General features: G+C 38.5%; 3 protein-coding genes across 6 annotated transcripts; 2 read left to right on the top strand and 1 right to left on the bottom strand.

The window, feature by feature from the left end:
- Positions 1-700: 700 nt before the first annotated feature.
- On the bottom strand, positions 701-3883 carry LOC112294799 (uncharacterized). 3 transcript variants are annotated; one of them, XM_024545644.3, is made up of 9 exons: positions 3796-3883; positions 3349-3401; positions 2864-2948; positions 2614-2655; positions 2050-2212; positions 1769-1821; positions 1385-1615; positions 1159-1205; positions 701-1052 (listed from the first exon to the last, which is right to left on the bottom strand). In XM_024545644.3, the coding sequence occupies exons 3-9, from the start codon at positions 2933-2935 to the stop codon at positions 986-988; spliced, it is 675 nt and encodes a 224-aa protein (XP_024401412.1). In that variant the 5' UTR covers positions 2936-2948; positions 3349-3401; positions 3796-3883; the 3' UTR covers positions 701-985. The 3 variants fall into 3 exon arrangements, with proteins under 3 accessions (XP_024401412.1, XP_024401410.1, XP_024401411.1); XM_024545642.3 differs by lacking the exon at positions 3349-3401 and having other exon boundaries at positions 3483-3865; XM_024545643.3 differs by having other exon boundaries at positions 3349-3852.
- Positions 3884-4091: 208 nt separating this feature from the next.
- On the top strand, positions 4092-7814 carry LOC112294798 (peroxisome biogenesis protein 12). Its single transcript, XM_024545641.3, has 10 exons — positions 4092-4566; positions 4960-5065; positions 5176-5318; positions 5631-5889; positions 6009-6118; positions 6365-6439; positions 6606-6692; positions 6987-7073; positions 7194-7331; positions 7456-7814. The coding sequence occupies exons 1-10, from the start codon at positions 4459-4461 to the stop codon at positions 7525-7527; spliced, it is 1185 nt and encodes a 394-aa protein (XP_024401409.1). The 5' UTR covers positions 4092-4458; the 3' UTR covers positions 7528-7814.
- A 954-nt stretch (positions 7815-8768) lies between these two features.
- Positions 8769-13012, top strand: LOC112294097 (uncharacterized). Of its 2 annotated transcripts, none has more exons than XM_024544251.3 (7): positions 8769-9334; positions 10204-10351; positions 10743-10934; positions 11142-11270; positions 11405-11574; positions 11917-12047; positions 12363-13012. In XM_024544251.3, exons 1-7 carry the CDS (start codon positions 9097-9099, stop codon positions 12468-12470), a joined length of 1116 nt encoding a protein of 371 aa, XP_024400019.1. In that variant the 5' UTR covers positions 8769-9096; the 3' UTR covers positions 12471-13012. The 2 variants fall into 2 exon arrangements, with proteins under 2 accessions (XP_024400019.1, XP_024400020.1); XM_024544252.3 differs by having other exon boundaries at positions 9328-9414.
- The last annotated feature ends 2798 nt before the right edge of the window (positions 13013-15810 follow it).

Genomic DNA, 15810 nt, shown 5'->3' with positions numbered 1-15810 from the left:
ATCTCTATTGTACATTTTCATTCATTGACATAAATTGTGGTTAGAATCAACTGAGTGAGATACTCAATTCATGGAGGATATTGAAAATGACCATTGAGCCATGGTCATACCTATTGCAGGGAGATGACCTTCAAGGATGCCATTGACAAATGCTCCAATTTGCAAATAGAATTTCACATTGGATGGGCTCATTACAATGGCCAATTTCTACAACTTCAAAGTTTTTGTTGTAGATTGGTCCTCATTTTTTCCAACACAAGCACTATTGAATCTATCTTCTTTGAGATCCAATGGAAGAAGAACAAGTAACAATAGTGCCTCATGAAGTTCTTGCTTGAAAATATCTTGTAGTCTAAACAATTCGACAGAGTTTGTCAAATTTGACAAGGATAGATGTTTTTGGACAACTTTGTAGATGAATTTCATCCATTCAAATGTACCTAAAATAATGTTCAAAAACAATTCGGACAGCATCTTGGAAACTGCACATGCAACGGCCCTGTCAATGAAGGCATTTGGAGGAAAACGATGTTGAGTATAAAATTTAACCTAGTGTTTCAACTGAAACAAAGAACTCATGCAGAAAGTGAGAATCGCTAAAGTTCAGTTAGTAAATCTATGATACCTTCACAGCAAAACAAATCCAAATCAATTCGCAGCTTTAAACGGACATGGATAAGGGGCGAAATACCAACAAATATGAGCTTAAATAATCTTTACACTGATAAAGAGTACACATGATGTGTTGGTTGATTCATAGGGTACTCTCCACAATGTTAAATTTGAAGGTGCAAACTCTAGGCTCGGTGCAGCATGCTAAAACCTAATCAGTCAGGAGAGTGGATAAATCGAGAGTTGCAAAACAAAATCTGCATGATTACAGTCTAGACTATCACTGGAGAGGGTTCCTTCTTATTGAGTATGTGTTTTTCATGAATTTGTATGTGAACTACTATGTACATTGTGTAACATTCGTCTCAACCCCTCAAGTTGGACTCATGGCGGGACGCCCGGTCATTTCATCCGTGACCATTGCAGCGATCTCTTCAATTCTGCAAGAAAGTCAAGATGTGATTAATTGCCAGACACTCACATCATCGTTTTAAAAGTAAAGACAACTACAGAAGAACATGATTCGGTCAGAATGCAAGAGCTTACCGCTGCTTGTCAATGTTGACTTCAACCAAAAGGGCTGTCAAATACACCTGTAACCATAACTCCATACATAACAGTCTGTCAGCATCTTAAAAGACGGTAGTTGATGTATGTGTAAGCAATCATTCATGCAATGTGGAGTTCGAATAACATATCAGACAAATCTATGGTTTTTCTTCTGCAGCAGACTAAGTCCATAAAATCAACCGAGACAGGCTCTGGGGATTGCCTGATATGTTTCCCGTGGTACTTCCTCCTTGGATCTCAACTTCAAGTTGTCTCTCAGTTGATTCCAATCAAGATTGATGAATTCGGACTTCGCTGAAAGGTGACGTAGGCCGGAAAAAATTGTCACTCCACTAAAAATTTTGAACTGGTCACAGCCTTCGTTATTTTCAAAATTTAGGACAGGTTCGGCATCGGGATATACGAGTGCTCTAAACTCTAACCATAAAAGCAACTGCAAAATACAGACACCAAAATCAATACATGCGCATGGTGCCACACTCGCAACCCAACCATAAATAAATTAGCTGCACTCAACATGATGCACATAAGACAGATCCAAACGAAGATAAAACAAAAACAGAAAGAGCAGAAAAAAAACCGTCACCTTTAATTTGAGTTCAGTCTCATACATAGCTACCATCTCCTCTGCCAGCTTTTCTGTTCGCAATTGGAGCGCATTACATTTCAATCTCGAATTTTTTTTAACCAAAACGATAAACCAATTCTGAAATAGCCGAAAACTCTACCAGTTTATTCGACCGAGAGACCTGGCCCAGAGCATGCTTTGTAGCAGCGATCAATCAGGACCCAAGTAACAAATACAATGAAGTACAAGGAATTACCACTCAGCGGCCTGCAGGAGTAGTCAGAAAAAAACCAACTCACCAAAGACAGAAAGGGGAAGAGTAGAAAAGACAGGTGCCCCAGCTCCGTCACCCGCATCACCTTCAACAGAAGGCTCATTAGAATACATTATTAGAGGCCCATCTTCTGATCGGTAAGCTCTCATTGATTTGCTTGCCTGGAGCATATTACTTAAAGCTTGGATCTGAATCACAATTTTCAATAAATTAAAGACCATCGACATGTCCTTCACTGAGTTCATCAGGATACTCCACTTTGAGCCATTTCTACTAATGAACATAAAGACAAAAAACACAACACAACAGAAGAAACAAAGCAGACATGACCTAAACCACTCAGTGTTGGCGTAAAGCAAAAATACGACTTCTGCCCAGGTCCAGTTATAGCAGTTCCAATGAACATATTCAAATAAGTACAAAACAATAGGTTACAAACACAAAGTCAGCGAAAAACATGTGATTGTGGGTTTCAGTACTAGTACTCTACATTCCATCGAAACAATCATATGAAATGTACTTTAATTCATCCTGAAGACTCTAGCAAAATCGCTATGAAATGACTCTGAAACGGGATATGAATATGTACCTGAGATTCAAGTTTTGAGAGCAGCTGTGCTAAGTATCTCTCCTGCAAATATTTATAATTATCAATACCCAACCAAGAGAGTTACTATGTGCTCAACGCTGATTTCAACACATGTGTACAACAATTATAGATGAAAAGAAAAAGGAAAAATATTTTCAAGAAGGACCATCATAATCGAATTCGTATTCTTCTGAAGATTCTGGAACTAATACATTGAAACAAAAGCGTCAAAGGAGACGAGATGAAGAACCTGTTGGAGCCCCATCTTGGCACTGGCCTTTTGACAGATAGCCCCCATATTTTGCAGTACGCCCAGGTCCATCGTCGAAAGAAACCTGCAGGGTACTACCATGAGCTCATCTCCGACAACAGATTACTTTAATCTAAGCGAGAAGATCATCAATCAACAAGATTCTCCTCTGGTTCAGAACCTAAGAAAACTGCGCATAAACATCGAATTCGGATTGTGATTTGTCGCAATCGATACAAAAGTAAAGAAGTAAAATAATTGAAATAGAGGAAGGAGAAGAAGTATTTGACCACTAGCGACGTAGTTCAAATACGCTCAATTCACTCACTTAAATACCACAGGGAAAACAGAAAACCAAAAACCTCTCACGGTAGATCATATGGGACCAAGCAGCAAGCAACTCCAGCTGCCTCACAAACCAGTGTTCAATCCGTATAAACCTTACAGCTTCAAGACGAACAATCACAAAACAAGGAGGAACTCACAATTCTCAGCAGGATTCAATCATTTTGATTCCATTACTTAAGATGACCTCCTCCTGCGAGAAAGGCCAACAATCGCAGAGATCAAAGGAGGAGGGAAACAAACAAACAAACAAAAAAATAAAAAAACCCTGTACCGGCGAGACAGAGCGAGGTTAACAAGCGCAGTAGCAGCCTGAAACGAGGCTGATGAAGCACTGGCCCACGCTGCGCGCTCCGAGTGCATTACAGCCCATGCATTACGCACATGCCTTTGCGCTGCTGGTCGCCACAGCCTGGCTACTCCACCACCCGGACTCTGCATGACTCCCTCTCTGCCCTAACTCTCTCACACCAGCACCGGAATCCAGATGGCTTCGATTTCTTACTCGCCCGCATTTGTGCGCTACCCCAATCACAGCACTATAATAAACCGCATGCATCAGTTCGTGCTCAGTGATCAGAACCCACCATCCGCCCCAACCGAATCGTCTCCAGCTGAACCTTCAAAAGCTTGCGTACATCCTCACAGTTTCATTTCACAGCGGACTTTCGATTGAGCATCGATCGAGTCTGGTGGGTGGGCTCAGAAAATTGGACGGAGTTCGTCGATTTCGCCATGAACCGAATTCATCGAAGAGTCTCGATGAACGATGAGCCCACCTCAGACCGCGGATGATTGGAACGTGGGAACGTCGGAACGTCGGACGCTTACCGGAGCTTTGACTTTGGCGATTTCGGTCACAGGATGTGCTACCAGCGCTTCTTCACCGAACCGTGACAGACTTGTTGCTATCGCGGAATTGCTAGCTTAGGATTGTTCTCTATCAATTTTAGCACTCTTACCCCATGCACACGATCTTCGTGATGCGGATTCTCAATTTGGAGCTGCGTAGAGAAGAATCTGCTCGTATTTTGAGAGTAGAAGAACTTGAAGTTGTTTAGAGCCGAGGGAGAGACCTAGTAGGAATGGAAGAACGAATTCTTGTGCGGTTGAGGTGGAGAGAAGGTTTGCATGCCGATTTTGCGCGTTAGGGCTTGGTATAGTATTGGGATACGGGAGGATTTAGGGTATAGCGTAGGTGGGAGAATTTTGGGAGCTGGGTTTAGGAGCGAACTTGAAATTGGGCCAAGATGTTGATGCAGGTGGGAGGCGATGGCGCTCGCCCCACCTTCTTTGAGATGTCGGCGACAGAACATCTTCCCACTAGCTTGCGGGCCGCTTTGCTTTATTTCCTCGGGGTACGTTGCCCCCTTTCTGTCGAGTTTCATCGCAACACATGTTGCTGTTGTTGCTTTTTGCCATGACTTGAGTGACGTTCTTAGAACGCTGTAGAAGTAATTTGCCTCGGAAGTACGTCTATTTGGCAAATTCCCGATTCCCAGAACTTGTGAGTTAGAATTCCAACTGCATTAAGTGAGGTTTCTAGTAATTTGAAGGGACACGCGATCGTGGCTATCGATATGTCAATCTCACGCTGTTTGTTCATAGAATCAAAACAGCTGCATAGCCTCACTTCTTTTTGGATTGCTTGTTAAGCATTTTCAATGAAGGAAAGGCGGTGAGCTATGGATTTATGTCCTGAATTCCAGAATTTCATCATGGTCTGATTGGTCTTGGTGTAATTTATTTAGGTTATGGCTCAAAGAAGACCCATACTACACCGAGTTTTGGATTTTAGTGACGAAGGGTACGCAGCCCTAATGTTTCTTCTGGAGTTTCACAGCTTAAAGACAACAGGTTTGTGTTACTCATACTTTATATTCCCTTCTTGCACAACTATTATTGTTCATTGAATTTGTGTGATCACCTTCATGCCTAATTTCTAATGTTTTTAATTTCAATGACAGATTCTTCGTTTGCTGAATCGCTGTATGGGCTGCGACGAATACCAGCAACAGATGCTCTTCCTCAGCAACAAGGTCCACAAGCAAGTTCCCCAGGCCCCAGGCCCTTGACTGGCAAGCAGAGGGCTGCCTCGGTTTTTTTCTTGGTAAGTGTCACATATCCCTTTTTTGATTGATCAACTTTTTCTAGTAAAAAATCAGAGCAACACAATGAGGATTTTCACATCCAAAAAAACCCTCGAACCTTATAATCAGATTTGAATTATTCATTCTTCTGTTTCCGTGGAGACCCGTGAATAACACGATGCCATTAACGGATGCTTCCGAGACAAGACAATTCTTGTGGGTTTTCGTCTTACCAAATTCATAAAACATATCCTTACAGTTCTGAAGTCTCATTTTAAGGGCTGTTATTTGCGGTGAAAGCTAATCCATGACATTGTATCTTACGCTGCCAGGTTGGCCTGCCATATTTGAAATACAAACTCGAGGCTGCTGTGAATGCACAGAGGGGCGATGCTCTCCAGGCTGCCCTGTGGGGTCGTGGAGATCTGGAAGATGAAGATGTTGATAGTATGGAACCGCCAAGAGAGGTTGACAATGTACATAATGAACAAGTGTTCTTCGGGAGTGGCACTCCCTGGCGAGAGCGGTTCAAGCATATAGCAATTCGAGCACTTGTAAAATGCTATCCATGGGTTCATGCAGCAACAGAAGGTGTGAACCGGCCTTATTTTTTATTTTTTATTTTTTCCTATCGTTTTTTAATTGACAAGGTCTTTCAATTTTTGTAAGCCTTCTTTTTCTAAATGCTCTCTGGCTGTACCCATGGACAGGTGTCTCATTTGCATATCAGCTGCTTTATCTTTTGGACGCCACCCGCTTTTACACGCCTGCTCTTCATTTCATGGGACTTCAAGTGCGCCGCGCCACAGGTCAGGAGCTGGTATGCAACTTCCTCCGAAACTGATTGTTTTTGGCACCTTTTATTACATTTAAAGGCACTACGTGTCGTTCTTAGCATTTTCGTCGTTGCAGAATGAACCCATGGATACTTTGTCCAGTGGTTTGATGCATGTGCCTTGTTACTTAGTAACCTTGAAATATTCGTCTCATGATAGCATCACAATTCTTTGTTGAATATATTCATATGTGGCCAATTAGATAATTGTTTCGCCTCTTCCTGCTGCAGATGGATGCAGTAAAAGTTATCGAAGAGAGACGGCAGCACGAGTTTGGTAGGATCAGAGGACCATCTTACATTCAGGTGAACATTGCTCTTTCCCTTCCAGGCAGTGTTTGATTCTGAACAGTTGTACAGCGTATCATTTGCGAAGAAATATGGTCATCTCCTTGTATTATTGGTGCCTAATTCTCTACTTGCTAAGGTGGAATGTCTTAAACTTACGGCTTCATGGGATACTGTATTGCAGACATTACAGAGGGGCGTCCTTCGTTTTATATATACAGCTTTGGACTACGCGCAGACAGGCCTCATTGCGAGTGTCTTTCTCTTCAAGGTCAGTTTTATGCAAATTAACTACAATCAACTGCAATAAGACTCTGATGCACGTTAAGAGATTGATGTCTGCCAGTGCGAGAAAGTTGGTCGATATTGTTGTGAAAACTGCAACACGTCTTTTCAGTAAGCTATGTACAACAGTCTCTTGATGATTGACTCTTTAGTTTACATCGAACCCCTGTAGGGAATAATTTGGTGGCATTTTAGCCTATATCTCCGTCTTCATGCGTCCTAGCTGTTGCACATGCATGTTGAACTGTGGACTTTGTGGAAACTGGAATCGTTTGTACAGATGGTGGAATGGTGGTACCAGTCTGCAGAAGAAAGAGTGACAGCACCTGCTGTTTATCCTCCACCCCCTCCTCCGCCGCCTCCAGTGGTATGTTTTTTTTTTGCAGTCCAGGAATTTATTGATGTATAAAGTGGGAAGTCCTCTGTGGAATCAAGCTATGAGGATATATGTTGATTTAATCAGTGTATCGTTCTTGGCATTTTACAGGTTGGTAAAGATGGACTGCAATTGCCGGCTGATGGCAAGATCTGCCCTCTCTGCTTACGTTCTCGTACCAATCCAGCAGTGGTGGCGACGTCCGGCTTTGTCTTCTGTTATACATGTGCTTTTCACTATGTCACTCAGGTAATAATAACTTTGCAGATTATTAGTTACGCAAATCTGAGCTGTTGTATTGCAAGCCTATCCATATCTATTAGCAAGACTTTCGTATGTGAAAACTTTCTAATAGTGATCTAATTTTTTGCAGTACAAACGATGTCCAGTTACTCTTGCTCCCACAGCGACCAACCAAATTCTGCGACTGTATCAAGATGATTAATAGCAAGGTAGACAATCTCATTGCAGTCTAGACGAATAATTGGTGACTTTATTTCAGATTTTAGACATAGTTTTAAAAAGATTAGGAATGGACTATCACTCAGAAGAGCTAGTAATCAAAGCTACGAAAAATGATGAGGAGCTCTCAAAACGCCGCAGTGGCTACTTACAAGTTGATTCTTCTTTCAGGAAAATCTAAACTTGGGAATGAATTTGTCCGAGTCGGCATCTTGTAACCATGTTCTCAAAGCTCATGTTACGCACCCGAAATCTACTCTTTTCAATTTACACTTTTGTCCGAGTTTCCCTCCCCTGGATGTTGTGACATTTTCTGAAGTTTGAGTGTAATGTGCACTGACGAGTGATCCCCAAGCAATTTCCTTCGATCCTGCAAGGATATTAATACCTTCCAAGTCCAGTGTTGGCGGAGAGTATAGATGCATCCTTGCTCTCAGAGCTACAACAAAATCATTTTACAACATCCTGTTGCTGGAGTGTATCCATCGGAGGCCTTGGAATAATTTTTCTAATGTATCAATATGATTTATGGGGAAATGTTGCTTCTATTTTTTGCACAAACACAGTACACCATTGGTTGTCACATGTGATGTTGAGTGTTGTTTTTTTTTTTTAATACAAAAATTTAAGAAGGGATGATGAAGTGGAAGATGTGAAAGATGAAAGTTTATAGGAAACATGTCTATTAATAATAATGAAATGTATAATGAATTGACATGTTTATAAAAGGATGAGAAATAGGAAGTCATTTACATTAAAAAATGGAAGAGTCCACCAATAATGGAAGAATCTACCCTGTTCCCCATCTTTGTTGCATATCCACCACTTGAATTAATCTCTAAATAATTTTTAGTCAGTTGATAGATATTTCATTTTCATTTGTTCAACAATCCTCTATAAAAACAACCTTATCTTTCATTTTCCTTGTTTTGATGCCTCCTAACATATACAGTTAATTTTCTTAATCAAATGATATATTCATTATGTATTGACTTATTACCAAGTCAAAAACCTTCAACACAAAACATCAAAAAGTTATATTTTCTACAAGAATTCATCAAAATGTCTTCAACTCCAATAAAAGTACCAAATATAACATAACCATTCCTACAACTCACTACACTAATACAAACACGAAGAGACAACAACAACAGAGCACACTCGCAAGTGAAGCCAAAAACAACAAGAGGAGGCAAGCAAACACAGTCGGAGCCGCAATGTTGCACTAATGCAACGAAATCGTGCGCGAGTTCTGCGTTGCCTTCGTCGTCGATGCGTTCATGTTCGTGTAATCCTTAGCTGTTACTCCCGGAGCCGATTGCCAGAAGAGCCTGTTGTTGTTGCTGCATTGCGAGGGCTTGTGTGTGTGTGTGTGTGTGTGTGTTTGGTAGTGTGTTCGTTTGACGCTGCGTGGAGGAGACGAAGGGGAAGCGAGACGTGATGAGGGGAGATAAGGTCGTGGTTGTGAGTGTGTAGTGATGAGAAGGTGAGAGGTTAGATTAGCTCGGCTGACCTGCGGAGGATACTTCCCTGGATCATTAATTGAAGTGCGATGCCGAGCTCTCCCGTGCGCGCGTCGCTTGGAAACGAGCGACTATGGGCGTTTGAGGAGGAGCTTGACGAGAGGGCAGGACAGCAGCAGCAGCAGCAGAAGGTGGTTTTAGGTGTGGATGGAGGTGGCACTTGCACCACGTGCGTATGTGTTGCGGCGCCTCCGCCAACGAACGGCGATAATTTGCCGTATTTGTCCCGGGTCGAGACGGGATGCTCCAATTATAATAGCGTTGGCGGTAGGTGCTCTTTTGTACCTGTCTTTTTCGTGACTCTATGCGTATTAACGATGTGACCAGGATCGCGATGGAACGTAATTGTAGGCACATTCTTTTTCTTCTCCCTTTGCTTTTGTTTAGGATTTTATGTTTTGAAATTCGAATCCTTAGGTAGCCTTGCCGATTCGGTATTGGGAGACCTAATGATTTATGTCTGCACGACTGCCTGGGTGCACTTCGTCTAGATCCGTATCCTTCCGCCGATGACATTAATTTTCCGTTTCCAAATTGGAATGCTCTTAAGGATTATGATCAAAGAGTTGTGCTTATATCAGCGGAGCCTGTAGTTTCTGTGCATCTTTTTCTAGTCGGTGGAGGGTTTTTTTTTCAAGGAAATGAGGTAGCGGCGATCCGCGGTAATTTAGAATTGGAATAATTTTCCAATGGTGTAGCCTGGCATGCTGCTGCTTGAATCAATTTTTTTTCTGTTCCTCGAGATGGTTGGAATGAGTGTCATGCAGTTACGATGCAACGCAGTATCGCGGTCTTTATTATTTCCTTTCCCACAATGCCTAGTCGAAAGCCTTTCCAGAGCAACATGTATTGTGCTAGAGCTTGTTGGACTTAGCAACCGAGTGCTTATTATCGAAGAATAATGAGAATCAGTTAGATTATCTTGAAGCCGGTAAAGAATTGTTGTTTGTATGCACGACTGTTCCGGTTTAGGAACAGCGTGAAGTGCAGCTTCACAGAATTGTTAACAAAGGTTACGTAGTACGTTCCTTCCTATATCGAGAGATATTTAAGATTCAATTAGCATCAGACTGTTGAGATATTTGTAGAAAATGACTAAAGGTTCTCGAGGGTTTGGGACCTGTTTTGATTCTCAGTGGAGGCTGCAAGGCGAGCTATCGAGGAATCAATGGCTAGCGCGTTGAAACAGGCTCAAGTACCTCGATCTGCTGTTCTGTCAGTGTGCCTGGCCGCTGCTGGAGTTGATCGGCAGGTGGACATCGACGCTTATCGGGCATGGATGAGGTGCGGCTCACCCTCGTATTAACAATTTGTTTGCCAAACATCATATTTTTTTTGCGCAAGTAGAATGTTCATTATGTATGTGTTATTGAAATGTAATTGTTAGGCTTTACCTTTTCCTTTTGAATTCTTACTTTTGGGGTTCTTGGACGAACTGATCCATTGATCAGAAGAAGGGAAGTGGACTGGGTTAGTAACTTTTACTTGTGTCTTTTGTTGATTTATACCTTCCTTGATGTCCCTCTCCTCTCTAAATCACCGCTATGCTATATATATATATATTTTGTCGAAGCTGTACCTTACGGTGTGGTGAAAGACTCAGGAATCACCTTCATTATTGATTATGTCTTTCAGACCCGAAATCATAGTTTTAAATCCTACTGAACTGTGGCAGTGAAGTATTTCCCCAAGATGTAGAGATATTTGTACAGAACGATTCTGTTGCGGCGCTCGTCAGTGGAACCGCCGGAAAGCTTTACGGCTGCGTTCTCGTCTCCGGTACGGGAACCATAGCTGTGGGATTTAATGAAGCAGGCAAGTTTGCACGAGCATCAGGAGGAGGCCCTCTGCTTGGAGATCAGGGCAGGTTGATTTTGACTCATCATTTGTGATATCTTTAGCATGTATCACTTGTAAATCATGTTAAATAAAATTTTGACCTGTTTTTGTAGGAGAATATTGTAGCATAGAGTGCTGCTATATTCTGGAAAGTGCTTAATGAAAGTTATCTGTTTTCTATGCTTTGAAATATCAAGATACTTATTATTTGAGACTCTCTGCGTTATCTGCCCAGTGGTTACGCAATTGCATCGCAGGCTCTTACAGCAGTAATGAGAGCAGAGGATGGGCGGGGTCCACCCACATCCCTCACGGGGGCAATACTGAAGCGATTGAACCTCTCCTCAGCTGAAGATTTAATTGGGTAAACATACTATGCTTTGAAGTTATGCGTAAGGTGCATTTACAATCGGTTTCATAGCGGGAAATTCTCATTTTCCTTATCTTTTTAAATCATTCACGATCAACTGAAAAATATACTGACGTCCAGTTGGGCAGCTGGGTTTACGAGGACACTTCCTGGGCACGTGTGTCTGCTTTGGTACCTGTGGTGAAGAGTTGTGCTAGAGATGGTGATACCGTGGCTAGAGGACTGCTTGAGAATTCTGTTTCAGAATTGGCTTGCAGTGTAAAGGCGGTTGTCAAGGCGCTGGGTCTTGATGGAAGAGGTGATAGTGCATGATTGTTTACGTGTTGGATCGTGTGTAAATGCTCTGTTTTAACTCTTACTGTGTCACTGGGAGTGTGCTTGAATGAAATTGTCTTGTGATGCACAGTAAAAAGGAATTCAGCAACGTTTAATGTTTTCAATTCCTGTGGTGCTTCTTTGAATTCGTTACCTTCGCCTTCAGTTTACAATTTAGACGAATGACTTAAAGTTTCTGTGTGAATCCTTTATATATACATATATATAGATGTGTGTGTGTATGTGTGTATGTGTGTCATTCTTCATTTTCATTACATGCTATCATGCAGTCCGTGATTATTTTCCTACTGTATGTCATGTGCAGATGGAAGGAACTCCTTCCCCTTCGTGATGGTTGGTGGTGTATTAGAAAACGATAATGGTTGGGATCTTCGTAGACCCCTTGTTAATAAGATCTTGGGAATGTTCCCTGGAGCCCAGCCAATTATTTCCAAGGTGAGAATTCACCTGTCTTTGATGCAAAGTTTGAGAACTAGAGTCACCCGCAGAATTCATCACATATTGTTATAATCGTATGTTCTGCATAATAGGAACTTGTTAACTGTTCAGGCGCGAAGGATAACTTAAGCAACTGTTCAAAGCCAGGTTATACATTCAGAGCGGTCAGTGGATAATGTGCATGCAGAAATCGACACATGTAACAATTTTGCTTGTAGATCATGTGAGGATTTCAACAACGTTCTCTACTGGAAAATGCTATTTCGAATCTTAATATTTACTGACCCATAACGATCTTTATTTCACTTTCAGCTGGAGCCCGCACTTGGGTCAGCCATGCTGGCGTGGAGTCGGTATGAGGATCGCCACTCCAAGACTGCCCAACCGACTACGGAGCATGGTGCATTGGGGATCGTCTAAGGAGTTTTGAGCTGATACGTTGTTTTCTTCACTGACTGGTCTCGCATATGAGCCAAGGAATAAGTCTACAATTGCAACACTCTGAACATTTGCTGCAGTCTTTGGGTAAGAGGCATGTTACATGGAAAGTCATTTCGATTGGTTGCTCTTATATCTCCATGTCCTTCTGTGCAACAAATTACCATGAGCACAACTGCATCAAGCAAGGCATGAAACATGTCCAATTGATGGTCAATTGTTATGGTTGCACTAATAATGTAGATGCTATTACAAATTGCAACAACCATTGTACTATCAACCAGGACGCAAAAAATGCGCAGAAAGAGCGCCAAAAAATGTGCTGTCTTGGAGGATTAGTAAGTTGCCAATTGAAATGAAGAATGAGTCTCTGAATGGTCCAAAATGTTCGTTGATATAGGACAATCTGAATTCTAAAAATATTTGCCAACCTTGGTTGGAGGATGCTTTCTATTATTGCTGAAAAGAGTTATTGATTTCAAATGTATTTTTGAAACATGTAAGAATAGTTGCTTTATATTCAAGTGCGTTGTACGGTAATTTGAAAACAGTTGATACATAAATCATTGAATTCGTAAAATTGTTGGTTTGTCCAATGAATGAAATGATCGTAGAACAATTAGACTATTTTGTGGTTGTTTGTTTGTCTGTTTGTTTGTTTTTTTACTGAATCCTAATTAGGTCACTTTTTTCTTTTTGTTTGTTAAATATTGTTGAGAACTATTCAAGATGTTTAATGTAGAAAAGTTGGAATATCTTAACTTATAGCTTTTTAAAAATTGCTTTGGAAACAATGTATACTACATGATTATAATTTAGACAAAAATTAGCATCCAACTATGGTAATTTATAAGTAATAATTGTGAAGAAAAGAATTGGGCAAGGTTTTCTTTCTATAGGATAAATAGTAACTTTGTTTACATTTTGAGAAGAGTTGAATAGAGTTGATTACATACAATTTAATAAACACCTATAAGTATAAATTTGTGATAAAGTTGATTTTTATATAAATAACAACTTTGAATACAAATTAATATCAAACAATAATAATAGCACAAAAGTACATGTATAATTGCATAAGAAAGTTTTATAGAGACAATGTCTTTGCTAAACAACCTTGGTATATATAGAAAAAAAAACTTATTAGAAATTTTCAATTAGGTTGTAAGATTAACAAATAAAACTAAAAACTTTATAAAAAATATTTGTATTTGTGTAGAATTTTTATGTGTATTAAAATAATCTAAAGATGATTTAATTAATATATTTTTATTTATACACACATAAATAAATAAATAAATAAATAAATAAATATATATATATATATTAAAATATTGGTAGAATTATATTACTTATTTTGCAAGGTTTTTTATGTCATGCATAAGATTATTTAATACTTTCTTATAAAATAGTTAAAAAAATTTAATCTAAATTTAAACATAATAAAATTAGTTATAAAATATATTTTATTTAGATTTAAGTCTAGTATTAATTAATAAATTATATATATATATATATATATATATATATATATATATATATTTATGTGTTAGAAATTTTGGATTTAAAAAATATTCTTATAATTTCAATAATCATCTTTAATTTCGTTGATGTTATTATTACTACTATTGCTGCTACTTGTTATTTAATGTTACTAATACTATTGATTTTTACTAATTTCTACAAATGTAAATATATATAATATTAATTTTTTATTTAAAAAAATTATTGAAAAAAATAATAAATTTTTATATTAAATTTTATCATTGAAATATTTTGCTTGATATTTTATATAAAATACTTCTAAATTTTTAAATATAAATTAAATTTTAAAAAATATTAAATTAACTATAATTTTCACAAATTTGATCTACCTATCATAACCATCATCACACCTCCTTGTCTCTTGTCTCTGTTCCCAACTCTCTTCTCTTCTCTCCACCTTCTTCTTCCATCATTTTTCCTAGGAATAAAAATTGCATGAGAAGTTGATGAATTCTAAGAAATAAGTGTGGAGTTCTAAGTTTTTCAAAAACTTTGCAGAGTAAATAGAAATCTTAAAAATTCTTAAAACTTTGTTAAAAAATGGAAGAAGAGGTGGCCACAAAGCTTATGAATTCCACCTTTAAAACAATATTTATACTTATTTCACCTCCATTCCTTCTTATTGTGCACTTCATGATTTGTGTTGTATTATATACTTAGAGATTGAAATTTGGGGTTTTTGTAGACAACTTATGAATTTTTAAATTGGATTTGTAGGAAAGTTTGCAACAAAAAGCTTAGAGCAAAAAAAAAAAAAAAAAAAAAAAATATATATATTTTGGAGGTAATGCATATAACAAAATCACCATGTCTTATTGAGGTGGTTGTTTCTAATGTGAAGAGCTTTCTTGATAGTAAGGTGACACGCTGTCAAATATCTCTTGTACTTTTTTAAAAAGATTGTATCTCTTGTATTGGTAATATGACCCGATTGTGCAAGACAATAAGAGTAGAAGGCAAGAAAATTCTCCCACATTGTTTTACATGTTACATTGTAGTGCTTTCTTATATGAAAATGTTTCCAAGGTGAATGTAGAGCTATAGTGTGTCAAATGGATCTCTATCTTTGGCAACACTTCCAAAAGTACTAAGTTAATTAATCATTTTTTTAAAAAAAATCCAATGACATTAGGTTTAATTGTTTGCTTATGCTGTAAGAACATGTAACCAAGTATTTTGTGAACATTATGTCATTTTATTAAGTATCAACTTTCAATATCATTAATTTGTTTTTGTTTCCAATCAACAAAAATTTTTGAGGCAAATACTTTGCATATGATTTTGACTCAGATTGTTGGAGCATTAGCATTCTATAAGTGCGCATAAAAGTTTATCCTTATGTTTGAATGAACTTGCTCTATTAAATTAGAATTGGCCATAATTAATACAATCTAGTATATATCTCTCTCAATAAGTGCTTGTAATTTTATCTCAATAATAAAAAAATCATTTTTTTTTTTTTTTTTTTTTTTTTTTGTATTTTTTTATGATATCAACATGGTATTAAAGCAATTATTTTAGGTCTTACGTATTGTTCTCGTCTACAAGTTACAACTTTTGCATTGTAATAGGTGGCATAGTTTTTGCTTAAGTAAACTATAGTACTCAAATAGAGCAAAACAAAGAGATTAGCATTAGTATAAAACTTGAAGGTTTGTCTAGCTACTCTATTTGGGCTTTTAAGTTGAAAAAAATCATGTTTAGAAAGAAAATATGGAGAGTGGTAGAACCACCAAAAGTAATTAAGAGAAGCAATTTTTTAGCAATTTCTTTGATT

Source organism: Physcomitrium patens, chromosome 17 (genome assembly GCF_059467195.1).
Source record: "Physcomitrium patens ecotype Gransden chromosome 17, ASM5946719v1, whole genome shotgun sequence".
In the NCBI taxonomy this organism is placed as follows: Eukaryota; Viridiplantae; Streptophyta; class Bryopsida; order Funariales; family Funariaceae; genus Physcomitrium; species Physcomitrium patens.
The sequence above is the reverse complement of the archived record's forward strand: the minus strand, read 5'-3'. Positions and strand labels throughout refer to the sequence as shown.